Source organism: Bufo bufo, chromosome 1 (assembly GCF_905171765.1).
Source record: "Bufo bufo chromosome 1, aBufBuf1.1, whole genome shotgun sequence".
Taxonomy (NCBI): Eukaryota; Metazoa; Chordata; class Amphibia; order Anura; family Bufonidae; genus Bufo; species Bufo bufo.
The window spans coordinates 592,227,134-592,245,638 of NC_053389.1; the positions used below are offsets into that span (position 1 = coordinate 592,227,134).

An 18,505-nucleotide genomic window follows, 5' to 3' on the forward strand; every position below is an offset into this window, starting at 1 on the left:
TTTGTCTTTTAGAGACAACTCTTTTAAGGGTCAATAGTCTAAAAGATTAATAACAGCATCCTGAGTGTACGGCACATGAAAAAAATGCTATATAAGCTGTCATACAGATAGTGCTTGTCCTGAAAAAGAATATGGCTGTGGACGCAAAGTTGTCACCATCTAGAGATCTCTTACCAGGCTTTCAGCTGTTAGCTCAGGCAACTCATGGACAACACATGATGGGAAGTCCAGAATAGAAATACTAAGAAATCAAGGAGAAAAGGGCAAATATAAAAGGTCACTCATTTGGAGTTACTTACATTGACACATACATGACTCGTTACAGCAGAACAAAACGTCAGGTATACCGAAATCCAACATGGCAGACTCCTTTTTTTTATTCCATGGTGGCAGATTGTCATTAGTCCTGCCATGAGTTTGGTCAATGTGTATAATCCTGATGACCTATCTTGAGGACAGATCAGTGGGGGTCTGACAGCTATTTGAAGAGGCCGTGGTGCTCCAGCGAGTGCTACAGCCCCCTCAAAGCTTACCAAGCACGGTGCAGTCCATTGATTAGCGGCTGTTTTTGGTATTGCATCTTAGCCCCAATTCATCTGAAAAGGACTGAGCTGCACCTAGGCCAGGTGACCGATGAATGTAATTTTACTGGTCAGAGGCCACAGCACTGACAGGGGCGCTACAGCTTCTCCAAACAGCTGATCGGCGGGGGTGCTGGGTGTCGGACCTCACCGATATGATACTGATGACCTATTCTGAGGATAGGTCATCAGTATCAAACACCCGGACAACCCTTTAATAAAAAAGAACTTACGTAACTTTCCTAATATAGTTTGTCTTTCAATCCCTCACCAGGTTCAGGATCTCTGCTTGCCGTCAGTGAAAGATAACATTCTTGTTTACGCCGAGATGCTGTTTACACAGCTCTGTAGGACATTAACCCCATAAGGACCCGCACCGTACATGTACGGCGCTGGTAGACGTGACTTAAGCAGGGGTGTCCGGCAGTTACTGACAGGCAGACCCCTGCTGTATGCACAGTCATCGGTAAAAACACTGATGCCGGCACATTAACCCTTGCACTGCCGTGGTCAGCGCTGACCGCGGCACGTAGGGGATACTGCCGGGTGGCCATCGGGTCTCCGCGCTGCTGTGACGGGGACCCGAAGGCAGGGAAGGCAGCCCGATGCCTTCCTTAGGCATCGTGGCTGCCTTCCGTCACAGCCTGTGAGATCCAGCCCCCTGGATCTCACAGGCAGGAAGCTGTAAGTGTATTACAGTGTGCAATACACTTATAGCCAATGCATTACAATACAGAAGTATTGTCATGCATTGTAAAGGGGAATCAGACCCCCCAAAAAAAAAAGAAAAAAAAAAAAAGAAGACATATTAGTTATCGCCGCGTCCGTATTGACCGGCTCTATAAAAATATCACATGACCCAATCCCTCAGGTGAACACAGTCAAAAAATAAAATAAAAAAACTGTACTAAAAAAACCCCATTTTTTTGTCACCATACATCACTAAAAGTGCAACACCAAGCGATTTAAAAAAGGCGTATGCCCCCCAAAATAGTACCTATCAAACAGTCATCTCATCCCGCAAAAAATGAGACCATACCTAAGACAATCGCCAAAAAAATAAAAATAAACTATGGCTCTAAGAATATTAGAGACACTAAAACATGATTTTTTTTTTGTTTTAAAAATGCTGTTATTGTGTAAAGCTTAAATAAATTTAAAAAAAGTAGACATTAGGTATTGCCATGTCTGTAACAACCTGCTCTATAAAAATATCACATGATCTAACCTGTCAGATGAACATTGTAAATAACAAAAAATAAAAAAACTGTGCCAAAACAGCTATTTTTTATTACCTTGCCTCACAAAAAGTGTAATATAGAGCAACCAAAAATCATATGTACCCTAAAATAGTACAAATAAAACAAAACTGCAACCTTATCCCATAGTTTCCAAAATGGGGTCATTGTTTTGGAGTTTCTACTCGAGGGGTGTATCAGGGGGTCTTCAAATGTGACATGGCAACTTAAAATTATCCCAGTGAAATCTTGGCGTTCCTTTGCTTCTGCGCCCTGCCGTGTGCCCGTACAGCAGTTTACAACCACATTTGGGGTGTTTCTGTAAACTACAGAATCAGGGCAATAAATATTGAGTTTTGTTTGGCTGTTAACCCTTGCTTTGTTACTGGAAAAAATGAAAAATCTGCCAAAAAAGTGAAATTCAGAAATTTTATCTACATATTCCTTTAATTCATGTGGAACACCTAAAGGGTTAAAAAAGTTTGTAAAATCAGTTTTGAATGCCTTGACGGGTGTAGTTTCTAAAATAGAGCCATTTATGGGTGGTTTCTGTTATGTAAGCCTCGCAAAGTGACTTCAGACCTGAACTGGTCCTTAAAGGGAACCTGTCATCTGGATTTTGGGTATAGAGCTGAGGACATGGGTTGCTAGATGGCCGCTAGCACATCTGCAATACCCAGTCCCCATAGCTCTGTGTGCTTTTATTGTGTAAAAAAAACACGATTTGATACATATGCAAATTAACCTGAGATGAGTCAGAGCTTGGAAATATGACTCTTCTCTGGTCACACAAGTAAGATATGACTCTTATGTTAATTTGCATAAAAGGCGGGAAGTACAAAAATGCATAATACTTATTGAATTCGTCTGCAAATGAAATAAAAGTGTAATTTAAATGTTTAGGGTAACACAATGAACATTTAGAAATGATCAGTGGAGGGTAGCTTCTAAACTTGCTTCTAAACTTCTAAGCCTTCTAACGTCCCAAAAAAAGAAAATTTAATTTACAAAATGATCCAAACATGAAGAAGACATATGGGAAATGTAAAGTAAGAACTATTTTAGAAGGTATCACTATCTGTTTTAAAAGCAGAGAATTTTGAAAATTGCGCATTTTTCAGTTTCTTTTGTAAATTTGGCATTTTTTTTATAAATAAAAATGAAATATTTTGACTCAAATTTACCACTGTCATGAAGTACAATATGTGACGAGTTAACAATCTCAGAATGGCTTGGATAAGTAAAAGCGTTTTAAAGTTATCATCACATAAAGTGACACTGGTCAGATTTGCAAAAAATGGCCGGGTCCTTAAGGTGAAAAATGGCAGGGTCCTGAAGGGGTTAAAGCATATCAGTGCTGGTTTTCAAAAACCTCTTTCATGTTTCAATGTGATGCCACCGAAACCTTTACGACACATGCCAGGACACGCTGGTGGCATCATGTTGTAGAAACAGCTGTCAAAATAGATTACAAGAAGCAGAAACTGAACAGAGAAGTTCCTGGCTCCAGTCACTGGAGATGGGCAGAACAGAAGCCTGTTCTGTGAGCACCGCTGTGTGGAAGAAGCATTTACAGCCGGCGTCATATAGGGCTGAATGGCCCATCCCTTCATTTAGCTATAGAGCAGTGGTAGGCAACCTCCGGCCCTCTAGATGTTGTGAAACCACTACTCCCAGCATGCATACTTGCTCTGCTCTTCTAAGAACTCTCATAGAAATGAATGGAGCATGCTGGGAACTGTAGTGCCGAAGGTTGCTGATCCCCGCTATAGAGAATTACAGGACTGGTGCAGAACAATCATTCCACTGCAATCCCAGGGCCTCTTCGGAATTCGCCGTTCACTTCCAACAAACAATACCACTCCTGCATGCCGCAATCAGTCGTTGGCGTTCGTGTCTTCCTCTGTGCTGATTTCTGCCCCTGATGAAGCCGAGCAGGCAAGTCCGCAAGGATTATTCTATAGTTCTATCTTGTGAGTGAATAAAAGTGTTTTTTTTTTTGTTTTGTTTTTGGCAAAACCTGTTGATGCAGCACGTCACTATGTGGTATTTTTCTAGATTGAGACACCAGCACAGAGGAAGGTGTGTATTGGAAGTAAACGGCGAATTCCGAGGAAGCCCTGGGATTGCAGCTGTTCCCCCATTTGGAAGTATCTTTTATATCGCTCCAAGCATCCACTGGATGTTCCTGCGGGGCAGATCTGGTAACGCTGGATAACTGACTGAGAATATGGACCTATTCTTTTTAGGATCCTGCGGCCAGTTGTGCACATAACTAATGGACGGTTTTATCCGAAATCACATTCAGCTAGTAATGTCATAGAGGCGATCCGTGCAGCACACCATTCAATCTGAATGTGCACTACACTGGTAAAATGCCTGAATGGCCCTGGTGAGCAGCCATCAAATTGGAGGAAAGGAGAGTCAATTAGTGGGTGCTGCATTGGGCTGAGTTCACATCAGCGTTCAGCCTTTCTGTTCTCCTGCTCAGTTATAGGAGCAGAAGGACGGATTCGGCACATAACTGAGCCGAACGGAGCCCACGGGCCCCGTAAACTATAATGGGGTCAGTTAGGTTTCCGCTCAGAGGAAGATTTTCAAAGCGGAGACAAAATCTTGCTGCAAAGGCTGAATGCTGATGTGAACGCAGCCTTACCAGAGTAGATCCTCTGCAGTACTAGTGCCAGGATACGCTATATAGGACACTGAAGACTCCTGTCCCTTACACAGAAAATGATTGCCAGCAGCTACCTCTGACTTCTATGTACAAGAAGGTGTTATCTATATTAGTTATCAGCTTATTTTTCATTAATTATTTTTTTTATTAGGGTAACACTTAGGCGTCTTTGGGACCAACAGTTTTCCTTAGAGTTATGGTCTCACATTAAGGGCTCATTCAGACGGCCGTATGCTGTCCGCAAAAATGCGGATCCGTTTTTTTGCGGATTAGATGCTGTCCTATTCACTTGTGTAAGGCCCTTTTCTTCCATTGCACAGCTCAGCAAAAAAAAAAATATATATATATGAAACGTCCTATACTTGTCCGTGAAAATCAGGACATGGCCCTATTGAAGTCTATGGATCAGCAAAAAAACGGAATGCAATCAGTTTTTTGCGGACATGCTGAACTGTCAGCAAAAAAAAAAAAAAAGGATCCACATTTTTGCGGACAGCATACGGCCGTCTGAATGAACCCTAACAATGATTGTGCTGGAATGATATAGGAGTACTGCATATACTAATATATTATATATATACACTCGCCTAAATAATTATTAGGAACACCATACTAATACGGTGTTGGACCCCCTTTTGCCTTCAGAACTGCCTTAATTCTACGTGGCATTGATTCAACAAGGTGCTGATAGCATTCTTTAGAAATGTTGGCCCATATTGATAGGATAGCATCTTGCAGTTGATGAAGATTTGAGGGATGCACATCCAGGGCACGAAGCTCCCGTTCCACCACATCCCAAAGATGCTCTATTGGGTTGAGATCTGGTGACTGTGGGGGCCATTTTAGTACAGTGAACTCATTGTCATGTTCAAGAAACCAATTTGAAATGATTCGAGCTTTGTGACATGGTGCATTATCCTGCTGGAAGTAGCCATCAGAGGAGGGATACATGTTCTCATTCTGTTTACGCCAAATTCGGACTCTACCATTTGAATGTCTCAACAGAAATCGAGACTCATCAGACCAGGCAACATTTTTCCAGTCTTCAACAGTCCAATTTTGGTGAGCTTGTGCAAATTGTAGCCTCTTTTTCCTATTTGTAGTGGAGATGAGTGGTACCCGGTGGGGTCTTCTGCTGTTGTAGCCCATCCGCCTCAAGGTTGTGCGTGTTGTGGCTTCACAAATGCTTTGCTGCATACCTCGGTTGTAACGAGTGGTTATTTCAGTCAACGTTGCTCTTCTATCAGCTTGAATCAGTCGGCCCATTCTCCTCTTACCTCTAGCATCCACAAGGCATTTTCGCCCACAGGACTGCCGCATACTGGATGTTTTTCCCTTTTCACACCATTCTTTGTAAACCCTAGAAATGGTTGTGCGTGAAAATCCCAGTAACTAAGCAGATTGTGAAATACTCAGACCGGCCCGTCTGGCACCAACAACCATGCCACGCTCAAAATTGCTTAAATCACCTTTCTTTCCCATTCTGACATTCAGTTTGGAGTTCAGGAGATTGTCTTGACCAGGACCACCCCCCTAAATGCATTGAAGCAACTGCCATGTGATTGGTTGACTAGATAATTGCTTTAATGAGAAATAGAACAGGTGTTCCTAATAATTCTTTAGGTGAGTATATATATATATATATATATATATATATATATATATATATATATTAGGGATCGACCGATTATCGGTTTGGCCGATATTATCGGCCGATATTGAGGATTTTGAACGTTATTGGTATCGGCATCTATTTTGCCGATATACCGATAACGTTTTGGGAACACAGAACGCGCTGCTCTCAGCGCTCTCCGTGTTCCCTCAGCAGCACAGGGGAGAAGGAAGCAGTGTCTCCTCCCCCTGTGCTGCTGTTGCCGCCGCCAATGACAGAAGAGAAGACAAGAGGAGGGGAGGGGCTGTGGCCGCTGCGCCACCAATGAAGATGAGTCTTTCATTTATTCATATACAGGAGGCGGGAGCTGGCTGCAGAATCACATAGCCGGCTCCCGGCCTCTATGACCGATAGCTGCGATCCGCGGTAGTTAACTCCTCAGGTGCCGCGGATCGCAGCTACCGCTCATAGAGGTCGGGAGCCGGCTATGTGGTTCTGCAGCCAGCTCCCGCCTCCTGTATATGAATGATTGAGAGACTTATCTTCATTGGTGGCGCAGTGCGCCCCCACCCCCCCAAGCCCCCCAGTATTAATCATTGGTGGCGCAGTGCGCCCCCACCCCAATCCCGGCCAATAGTAAAAACATTGGTGGCGCAGTGCGCCCCCCCCCCCCCCCCCACCCCACCCAGTATTACTCATTGGTGGCAGTGGCCACAGGATCCCCTCTCCCCTGCTCCTCCGATCGGAGCCCCAGCTGTGTAAGCCTGGTGCTCCGATCGGTTACCATGGCAGCCAGGACGCTATTGAAGCCCTGGCTGCCATGGTAAGCTCCATGCTGCTGTGTGCACAAAGCACAGGGCAGCAGGGACAGTGTGAGATCCTATTCACCCTGATAGAGATCTATCAGGGGGAATAGGACAAGGGTTCTAGTCCCTAAGGGGGCTAAAAGTTAGTAAAAAAAAAAAAAAAAACACAAAAATATTAAGTATAAATGAAAAAGACTTATAAAAAAAAAATACACATTAACAATAAACAAAAAAATACACATTAACAATAAACATATTAATTTTCAGCAGATTTGTGTAGGAATTTTTTTTTTTCCTCAAAAATGAAAATTCCCAGAATATCGGTATAAATTATCGGCTATCGGCCTGAAAGTTCACAAATTATCGGTATCGGTATCGGCCCTAAAAAATCAATATCGGTCGATCCCTAATATATATATATATATATATATATATATATATATATATATATACACACACACACACACACACACACACACACATACATACATACTACACAATGGCCTAGATTTACTAATGAAAAAAAATAAAAGTAGAAAAGAGATGGGACTTCGCTGGAAAGGGGGAATGTCGTCTTTTTGACCAAAAAAAGTGCTACAATTCTGGCGTTAAAATCGGTCTGGAAGTAAGCCAACCAATAGCTGATATAGCGTCTGTTCCTGCACCACATGTATCATCCATCCCCGAGCCCCTGTGATAAACCTGGTGCCGGTCTAAGCTTCCTCGATCTACAGGCTTAGTAAATCTGGGCCAATGTGTGATGAAGACTGTACCCATTATATTAGTCCGTATGCCATTCCCTCATTTACCGCATGTAGGTGAAAACATTGTCAAAATTCAGTTTTGTTGTTTAGGCGAGTACCTGTTCTTGGCGCAGATGTAGGACATAATGTTCTGGTTGAAGAACTTCAGGATCAGAGGGATGCAGTTTGCAAACACCAGGTGCTGAGAGACGTATTCAAACTGCGAAACAAGAAGGTGACACACTGCGAGCAACCACACAATGCAGAATATAGGGCTGGCGGCACACAGGGAATGGCATCATACCCAAACAGCAGCCAGTCTTTCAAGACACACTGAGTGCCACTTATTATGGTGTTGTCCAGTAGCATGCCCCATATAATGGAATACACTACACTACTATTCTGCAGTGGGCAATACTCCGGGTTACGGTAGATGGCATTTGTTTCTATGTATGTTCACTGTACGGATATGTGGATGCCCTGTGGATTTGTGTGCAGCATTTTACAGTACCAGTAAAGTGGTTGAGATTTTAAGAAGTATCATCTGCACACTGCGGAAAGAGCCTGCAGCGTAAACCGGAGCAGATTATTAAACCCACCGCACGTCAGTTTAGGCTGCAGATAGCCACTGTTTGCAATGGTAGGGGGAACTCCGGAGCGAATCTGCAGCAGATGGCGCAACAGTTCCGTTATCTGTGGCCGTACAGTGAAAAGACTGCTTTAATGCACAATATTGTGGTCACTGATTTACGGAATAAAATAAGTCTGGCGTGTCGTGAAGGCGTGATGTGGATTACCTGGTAAATGTGGCTTAGCTTGAAGTGTTTCAGCAGCAGCACTAACAGGGCAGACGAACTTTTCACAATGATCTCCTTGTGACGATTCACATCAATCCCTAGCTTCATGCTCTGCAGTACCGTGACCCTGAAGACAACATGGTGGGAAAAGTGATGTATAAATAAGAAATATACATATGTTAACCAGGGCCGGACTGGCCATAGACCCTACAGGGAAATTTCCGATGATCAGGGAGCCCGCCCGAGCCGTCCTCGCAGTCGCTGTCCGGGTAATTACTTAGGCTACTTTCACACTCGCGTTTGGTGCAGATCCGTCATGGATCTGCACAGACGGATCCGTTCAGATAATACAACCGTCTGCATCCGTTCAGAACGGATCCGTTTGTATTATCTGTAACATAGCCAAGACGGATCCGTCTTCAACACCACTGAAAGTCAATGGAGGACGGATCCGTTTTCGATTGTGTCATAGAAAACGGATCCGTCCCCATTGACTTACACTGTGTGTCAGAACGGATCCGTTTGGCTCAGTTTCGTCAGACGCAAGCAGCGTTTTGGTGTCCCGTCTCCATTCCGCTTTAGAGGCGAACGGAGGCAAACTGATGCCTTCTGAGCGGATCCTTTTCCATTCAGGATGCATTAGGGCAAAACTGATCCGTCTTGGACCGCTTGTGGGAGCCCTGAACGGATATCACAAACGGAAAGCCAAAACGCCAGTGTGAAAGTAGCCTTAATTAGCGGAAAAGCTTTTAAGCTTCTTTTGTCATTATACAGGGTTTTCCCATAACCTAACTGTTACATGTCCGGGTGCCCCACATATTGCACAGAAGGTGGTAAATGTTACTGTGTAGGGGACATATATGGACCTGCCTGCCACAACAATGTGTCCGCGCAGCAGCGGTCAGCTCAGTGACTGCCATATTTTGTGAAACATGCAGAAGACCCTTTAGACCCCTCTAATCATCTTTTCCCAGTACAAGCCACACTGGGATCGGCCATGGAGAAGTACAGGTTTCTAAACGGGCATGTACAGAGGTCTACGGTACTACTCACGGCATTTCCTCAGGCAGGATATCAGCCAGGATATTTATGGAATCAGTCTTGGCTTTGGAGGTAGGTGCAGCTGCCAGGAGGATCTTCAGTAGGGCAATCTGCCAAAGTAGAAGCACAGTATATAGATCTCTGTCATGGAGCATGTGTCTCCCCCCAGAGATTTCAAGGCACCCACGCAAAAAAACAAAACAAAAAAAACAGGCCGATTTTAGATCTAGAAAAAAGTAAGCCTCTTTTCACACTGTATCTGCATTGTTTGCCTGAGGTTTTATTTCCCAACGGAACCCTGGAGCACATGAATGGCATCCACCACCCATAGGTGCAGTATTGGACACCTCTGTATGGAATAGAGCAGTGTGCCCTATTGGAAATGCAGGTGGACACTGCCATATGGCGTCAGTGGTATAATGGGGGCCTATATATAGTAAACATCTTCGTGTGCTGTCTGAATAATGAGCAGGGTGTGCATGTTTTATGGCAGGTGAGATGAATGGGAATCGGAGAAATGGGATATATTCGTCTCCAGGAAGGTAGAGAGTGACTGGGGAGAGGTGTACAGAGCCTTCTCTGTGTATAGTGTGGGTATTCTGCATTATCTGGGCCTCAGCACCTGTCATCAGCTAGTCATATGTCCATTCACACGTCCGTATTTGTGTTTTGCGGATCCGCAAAACACGGACGCCAGCAATGTGCGTTCCGCATTTTGCAGACCGCACATCGCTGACACTTTCATAGAAAATGCCTTTTCTTGTCCGCAATTGTGGACAAGAATAGGACATGTTTTATTTTTTTGCGGAACGGAAGTGCAGGTCCGCAAATGCGGACAGCACATTCCAGCCCCATTGAAAATGAATGGGTCCGCACCTGTTCCGCAAAATTGCAGAACGGATGCGGAACCATTTTGCGGACGTGTGAATGGACCCTTTTGGGAGAGATGGATGACACACAGGGGAGTATCTGGAATACGCTGATAGTTATCTGGTACATAGACACCTCTGTTGGGTTGGAGAGTTTTGGTCAGTTGTCTCGCTCTGTCATCAGCTAACCACCCTTTAATGGTAATAGATGACTCTGCTCATGTCCCAACCTATAAGGTAAAGCTACCATGAGCAACAGAATACAGGAAAGGTCCGCTTATTGCGTCTGCTCTAGTGTCAAAATTCTGTACGTGGATAGTCACAGAAACAGTTCTTACAAAATAGGTTTGAAATATTATTTAATTCTGGTCTTCCCCTGACCAGAGGAAGGAGGTGGTGTGCCTCCGAAATGTGTCGCCCTCTGCTTCCCGGTTTTAATTGTTTTAACCATTCATGTGTAATAAATTACAGTTTTACTGTCCAGTGCCCCAGAAGAACATTTTTCGTTTTTTGTTTTTTAGGGTCCATTCACGTGACAGTATGAACTGGTCCGTATCTGTTCTGCAATTTTGCGGGACGGATGTGGACCTATTCATTTCAATGGGGCTGCAAAATAATCGGACAGCACACTGTGTACTATCCGTATTCGTAGTTCCGTTCCGCGGCCCTGCAAAAATCACATCCACAATCACAGACAAGAATACGCATTTCTATGTGCGTATTTTTTATCTGTGTCCATGCATTTTTTTGCGGCCCGTATGCAGAACCATTCACTTCAACGGGGACGCAAAAAAGGAAATGACTCCGTGTGCATTCTGTGTCCATATGTCCGTTCCGCATTACGGAAAAGGATAGGACTGTTCTATTACGGGCTGCCCCTTTGTAAAACGCACATGGCCGGTTTCCGTGTTTTGCGGATTCGCAATTTGCGGATCACAAAACAACGGTCATGTGCATGAGCTCTCTAAGAGCTAGAAGTGAATCTTTACCATTTGACACCATGCCATTTTTAAGCTCAACGCTGTGTGCCATTTAATTTCTCGATATATCTTTATAGTAATTACATCTCAGCTTTTCTGACATAGAGCTCTGAATGCCCTGGACAGTTAAAAATACTAACACTAGGGGGAGCTAACAGCATCGGCTTGGCTGTGTGTAGTGATTGGCTGTAGCAGTCATGGGGACTTGTACGTGCCCATCTGTTTTTTAATGACATAATCAACTAAGAGTGGATTCACACATAGAGGGAGATTTATCAAACTGGTGTAAAGTAGAACTGGCTTAGTTGCACATAGCAACGAATAAGATTCCACCTTTCATTTTCCAAAGGAGCTGTCAAAAATGAAAGGTGGAATCTGATTGGTTGCTATTGGAAACTAAGCCAGTTCTACTTTACACCAGTTTTGATAAATCTCCCCATAGTGTTTCAGTGGCGTTTTTCAACAGTTTTGGATTTTTTGCTGAACAAACTCCATCTCCTGATGTTAGCTGACAGTCTATGGTAAATATGATATTCAGGATAAACAGTTGTTTGTTTGTTTTTTGCTACTGACTTTTTTTTTTTTTTTCATTTTGATGGTGTGTTTTGTGTGAAGCAGTGGTGTTTTTACAGGCATTATCTCCTTCTCTATAGGGAAAAAAAATGCCTGGGAAAAAAAACAAACAAAAAAAAACCACTAATCAAATGTGTCATCACAAAAATGCCACAAAAAAAACGTAGGTGGTATGGAAAAAGGAGATTTTTTGTGAAACTCACCTGTAAAATCTTTTTCTCGTCTTTTCCATTGGGGGACACAGACCATGGGTATAGCCTAGGTCATTACTAGGAGGAGACACTATGCAAATAAAAAAAAAGAGAGCTCCTCCTCCTGGGGCTATACCCCCATGCTCCACCGGGAGCGTGCAAAAGCAGTAGGAGAAGGAGACAAAAAACTAAAGAGACCAGAACAAAGGAATACCGCCATCGGACCGATAACCCTAAAAGGTCCCGAAGAACTAAACCAACCCCTCCTGCAACAGGCAAGAATGGGAGGGAGCTGTGTCCCCCAATGGAAAAGACGAGAAAAAGATTTTACAGGCGAGTTTCACAAAAAAAAATCTCCTTTTCTCGCACATTCCATTGGGGGACACAGACCATGGGACATCCCAGAGCAGTCCATGGGGTGGGAAAAAGATCAGCACCTCCAGGGGAAACGCCCAGCGGTCAAACAGGAACCACCGCCTGCAATACCTTGCGCCCAAGGACAGCATCAGCCGATGCCAAAGAGTGCAGTTGTTAAAACTTTGTAAAGGTATGTAAGGACGACCAGGTGGCCGCCTTACAAATTTGAGATGCCGAGGCGCGATTACGCCTAGCCCAGGAGGCCCCCATCGCCCTGGTTGAGCGCGCAGTAACCCCAGCTGGGGGAACCCTGCCATGGGCACGATAGGCCATGGCAATAGCCGATTGAATCCACCGAGCTACCGAGACCTTGGAAGCCGCCAGACCCTTACGAGGCCCTTCAGGAATCAGGAAAAGGGCATTCGTACGGCGGAAAGGGGCAGTAACCGACAGGTACACTCGCAGAGCACAGACAACGTCCAGGGAATGGAGAGCGCGCTCCTTGCGGTTCGCCGGAGATGGACAAAAAGAGGGCAGGACTATATCCTCATTAAGGTGGAAGGCGGAGACCACCTTGGGCAAAAATGAAGGGACCGGGCATAACACCGCCTTATCCTGGTGGAAGACTAAAAAGGGCTCCCTAGAGGAAAGAGCGGCCAGCTCCGATACCCTCCTGATCGAGGTGATGGCCACCAAGAAGACCACCTTCCAGGTGAGAAGACTCAAAGAAACCTCCCTCAGAGGCTCAAAGGGAGCCGCCTGGAGGGAAGACAGAACCAAATTGAGATCCCAGGGGGGCAGGGGAGGAACATACGGAGGGACCGAATGCGCCACCCCTTGTAGGAAAGTCCTCACTGGACCGAGAAGAGCCAGGGATCGCTGGAAGAAAATGGCTAGAGCTGAGACCTGGCCTTTCAGGGAGCTCAGGGACATTCCCATCTCAAGGCCCGACTGGAGAAAGGAGAGGACCACCGGAACCGAGAAATAAAGGGGAAAAACGCCTAGCTTCTCACAAAAGGCAAGAAAGGCCTTCCAGGTACGATAGTATATCCTGGAGGAAACTGGTTTTCTGGCCTTGATCATGGTCTTCACAACAGAGTCCGAGAAGCCCCTCTTCTTCAGGATGGCGGTCTCAACAGCCACGCCGTTAAACGAAGTGACCGTAAATTCTGGTGGAAGAGCGGTCCTTGAGACAGTAGGTCCTCCCTGAGAGGAAGAGGCCATGGAACGTCTGTCAGCATCCGAGAACCAGGCGCGGCGAGGCCATGAGGGGCGATGAGAATGGTCGGAATCCCTTCCGACGAGATCTTGCGAAGGACCTTTGGTAGTAGAGGCAGTGGTGGAAAGACATAAAGGAGAGGGAAGCCTTGCCACGGAGACACCAGCACGTCCACCCCGTACGCCTCCGGATCCCGAGCACGGGCCAGGAACGTGGGAACCTAGTTGTTGAGCCTGGATGCCATCAGGTCGACGTCCGGGCGGCCCCACCGGCGACAGATGTCCTCGAAAACCTCCGGATTTAAAGACCACTCTCCCGGATCCACTGTGTTGTGGCTGAGAAAGTCCGCCTTCCAATTGTCGATCCCTGGGATGTACACTGCCGACAGTACTGGAACATGAGTCTCCGTCCACTGGAGGATCCTTTCCGCCTCCTGCATCACCGTCCGGCTGCGGGTCCCGCCCTGGTGGTTGACGTAAGCCACGGCTGTGGCATTGTCCGACTGGACCCTTACCGGGTGACCTGCTAGGAGAGGAGTCCAATAAGAAAGGGAGAGGAAAATTGCTCTGAGCTCCAGCACATTGATCGGAAGGCGGGCTTCCGCCGCCGACCAGACCCCCTGAACCGTCCGGGCCTGGAGAACACCACCCCAACCCAGGAGGCTGGCGTCGGTGGTGACGACTGTCCAGGAGATCGGAAGGAAGGACCTCCCTGAAGTCAGGTTTTGAGGTGACAGCCACCAATGGAGTTCCACACGAACCCGAGGAGGCAGACGGACCAGAGAGTCCAGACCGCGCGATGTCCTGTCCCAAAATACAGGATCGCTCGCTGCAAAGGCCGAGTGTGAAACTGGGCAAAGGGGACAGCCTCGAAGGAGGCCACCATAAGCCCCAGAACCTTCATGCACTCCCGGATGGAGAGACGTCGAGAGCGCAGTAGGCGAGATACCGACTCCTGAATCCGAGAGGACTTGGAATCCGGAAGGAATATCCGAGCTGCCGTGGTGTCCAGAACCATCCCTAGGAAGGTCACCCTTTGAGAGGGGTGAAGAGAGGACTTCTGGACATTGATCAGCCAGCCGAACTGTTCCAGAGTCTGAAAAGTGATTCGGACGCTGTCCTTGGCCTGGGAAAGGAAGGGAGCCTTTATCAGTATGTCGTCCAGGTAGGGCAACAGAGATATGCCCCTGGTACGGAGAAGCGGCAAGATCTTCGTGAATACCCGAGGAGCCGTAGCCAGCCCAAAGGGAAGGGCGACAAACTGGTAATGCTGCCCGCCGACAGCGAAGCGCAGAAACCTGTGGTGAGATTCTGCTATAGGGACATGCAGATAGGCGTCTTGGATGTCCACAGACGCGAGGAACTCCCCTGGAAGAAGAGAAGCAATAACGGAGCGGAGGGATTCCATCCGGAACCTCCGGACCCACAGAGACCTGTTTAACAGCTTCAGGTCTAGAACCGGACACACCGATCCCTATTTCTTTGGCACAACGAATAGGTTGGAGTAGAAACCTGCGCCTTGCTCCTCCAGGGGGACTGGAACAATCACTCCCCTGTCCAAAAGGGAAGAGACCGCCTGCAAAAGGGCCGAGGCCCGGACCGGATCCCCCGGAACCCGAGAAGGGAAGAAACGCTCCGGAGGCCTGGAAGCGAATTCTATTTTGTAACCAGATGTTACAATTTCCAGGGCCCAGGCGTCCTGGATGTGAGCTCTCCAAACCTGTTGAAAGGAGAGCAATCGGCCCCACCGTAAGAGGTGGGGGCGCTCCTTCAGGCGGAGGACTGCTTGGGAGCCGCGGGCGGGCTGATTGTGGCCGTGGGCGCCAGGAAGGCTGGGGCTTAAAGGCAGGCTTCTTGCGGGAGTCCTGAGAGCCACCCGGGAAGGATCTGGAAGAGGAGAAGCGACGAAAGGACTGGTTCCTAGAACCGGAGGACCGAGCTCCAAAGGTGCGCTTGGATCTAGATTGGGGCAGGTTGGTACTCTTGCCCCACCCCCCCGTCGCGTCCGAGATGATCTCGTCCAGCTTAGCACCAAAAAGTCTGGAACCCGCAAAGGGGAGGTTAGTGAGGGAACGCTTGGAGGAAGAGTCAGCGTCCCAAACCTTCAACCAGACTTCTCTGCGCTGAGTGACCGAAAGGGCTGAAACCCGCGCAAAAGAGAATGCTAACATCAAAGGAAGCTTCACAGAGAAACTACGTCGCCTGAGACATCTGGGAGGACAAAGTTCAAGGCGCCCGCAGAGGCATCCTGCTCCGCTAGGTCCTGATGGTGGCGCTGCAACCACACCGAAAGCGCTCTGGATACCCAGGAAGAGGCGAAAGCGGGCCGCAGGCCTGTGCCTGCCAGAGTGAAGATGGCTTTGGACAGAGAATCCAAACGCCTGTCAACCGAGTCCCGTAGAGATGAACCGTCCAAGACAGGTATGGCCGTATTCTTAGCCAATCTGGCCTCCGGCGGGTCGACCTTAGGAGGAGAAGACCACTGCTGCACATTTTCTGCTGGAAATGGATAAAGAGTATCCATGCATTTCGTGGCAGAAAAACGGTGATTAGGGCGGTCCCAGGCCTTCGAGAGGACCTTGTCGAATTCGCCATGGATGGGGAATACAACCGTTTGTGGTTTCCTAGAGTGGAAAAGAGGGAATTCCTGGCTACCAGCGGAAGGAGATTCCCCCTGGATATCAAAAGTATCCCGGACCACCGCCACCAAGTCTGCCACCATAGTGGACAGTTTTGGCGAGGGTTCCAGCTCTGTGTCCTCGTCCGACGGGGCGGAAGGAGGACTGGGCTGAGTGAGAGGAGGGGGGGGGGGGGAATGATCCTGTCCAGAGGCAAGGCAAGAGTCACAGGATCCAGTGACCGATAGTGGCAAACAGCAGACCTTACATGGCCCCAGTGGGGCCTGAGGAGCAGACTTGGATTTTTGGGGGGCCCCAGGTTTCGGCATGATGGCGGCAATCCCTGCAAAGAACAAGGGGTCAGGGTCTCCTACTGTTCCTGCAGCACGCTGAGTAAACACTATCCTACCGCGACAAGTGTGGAGCCGGGAACAGCCGCGTGTGGAGAGCGCTGAGACGGAAGAGCCGGAGCTGAAGAAATAGGGCTTCGCCCACAATCGAGTCAAGGATGGCGAAGAAAAATAATAGAGTTGCGGCCGCCGGAAGGGTAGGAGAACCCACTCCTATAGAGCACCACTGTGGGAGAGCCGAGGAAGCTGCCACTTCTGCAAGAGCGATTGCCCCAGACAGGAATCCTTCCCCCCTTCACTCACCCACCAAGCGGCCCTAAGTGTCGCACCGGGAGACAGAGGGAGGGCAGGGGGCTCTGCAGGAGTGCCGTATACTTATCTGCATCCTGTAGTCTTCGCCCTCTGCTCCACACCAGCAGGGGTCACCTCTTCAGTCAGCTGGCACAAGGAGTGGCAGTGATCTGGTAAGAGGGCAGGATAGGTGACCCCGGATCTGGTAGGTCGCCGGAGCTGCAGGTCGAGCCTGGTTCCACTTAACTTTTTGGGGGAGGGGGGAGGTACCCGGGGACGCCAGTTCGACCCCAGCGCTCGCTCCACTGAGACCAGGGAAGCAAAATTGCGACCCTGCGTCCTCTGCTGAAAAATAAACGGGAGTAGAGAGTCTAAAATGTCACCACCTTATCCGACACTAAGCAAGACTGGGGTCCTCCCGATGGAGCATAAGGGTATAGCCCGGGGAGGAGGAGCTCTCGTTTTTATTTGCATAGTGTCTCCTCCTAGTAATGACCTAGGCTATACCCATGGTCTGTGTCCCCCAATGGAATGTACGAGAAAACCACAACATTTTTTTTGTTTGTTTTTTAGTTAAAAAGGTGCCAGAGCAAATGTGTTTTTGCACAAATAAAAAATAAAATTTATAATACAGGTAAGCACAATTTTAGGACTCCAGCATGCTTGAAACAGTAATACAGCTGTAGATAGTAAACTTCAGAATTAAAGTTTAAAGTGTACCTAGAGATATAACTAAACTTTATTAAAATCTACTGTAAATGTGATTACATTAAGTTTTCTAATATACACTCACCTAAAGAATTATTAGGAACACCTGTTCTATTTCTCATTAATGCAATTATCTAGTCAACCAATCACATGGCAGTTGCTTCAATGCATTTAGGGGTGTGGTCTGGTCAAGACAATCTCCTGAACTCCAAACTGAATGTCAGAATGGGAACGAAAGGTGATTTAAGCAATTTTGAGCGTGGCATGATTGTTGGTGCCAGACGGGCCGGTCTGAGTATTTCACAATCTGCTCAGTTACTGGGATTTTCACGCAAAACCATTTCTAGGGTTTACAAAGAATGGTGTGAAAAGGGAAAAACATCCAGTATGCGGCAGTCCTGTGGGCAAAAATGCCTTGTGGATGCTAGAGGTCAGAGGAGAATGGGCCGACTGATTCAAGCTGATAGAAGAGCAACGTTGACTGAAATAACCACTCGTTACAACCGAGGTATGCAGCAAAGCATTTGTGAAGCCACAACACGCACAACCTTGAGGCAGATGGGCTACAATAGCAGAAGACCCCTCCGGGTACCACTCATCTCCACTACAAATAGGAAAAAGAGGCTACAATTTGCACGAGCTCACCAAAATTGGACTGTTGAAGACTGGAAAAATGTTGCCTGGTCTGATGAGTCTCGATTTCAGTTGAGACATTCAAATGGTAGAGTCCGAATTTGGCGTAAACAGAATGAGAACATGTATCCATCCTCTGATGGCTACTTCCAGCAGGATAATGCACCATGTCACAAAGCTCGAATCATTTAAAATTGGTTTCTTGAACATGACAATGAGTTC

At 47.1% G+C, this 18,505-nt stretch overlaps 1 protein-coding gene across 1 annotated transcript in view; it reads right to left on the reverse strand.

Moving 5' to 3' along the window:
* STRIP2 (striatin interacting protein 2) overlaps positions 1-18,505 on the reverse strand; it is a 49,849-nt gene that overhangs the window by 5,796 nt on the left and 25,548 nt on the right. The window contains exons 15-18 of the mRNA XM_040413449.1: positions 9,508-9,605; positions 8,455-8,581; positions 7,777-7,877; positions 175-241 (exon numbers count right to left, since the gene is read on the reverse strand). Coding sequence (XP_040269383.1) covers positions 175-241; positions 7,777-7,877; positions 8,455-8,581; positions 9,508-9,605 — 393 coding nt within the window. The remainder of the gene's footprint in view (positions 1-174; positions 242-7,776; positions 7,878-8,454; positions 8,582-9,507; positions 9,606-18,505) is intronic.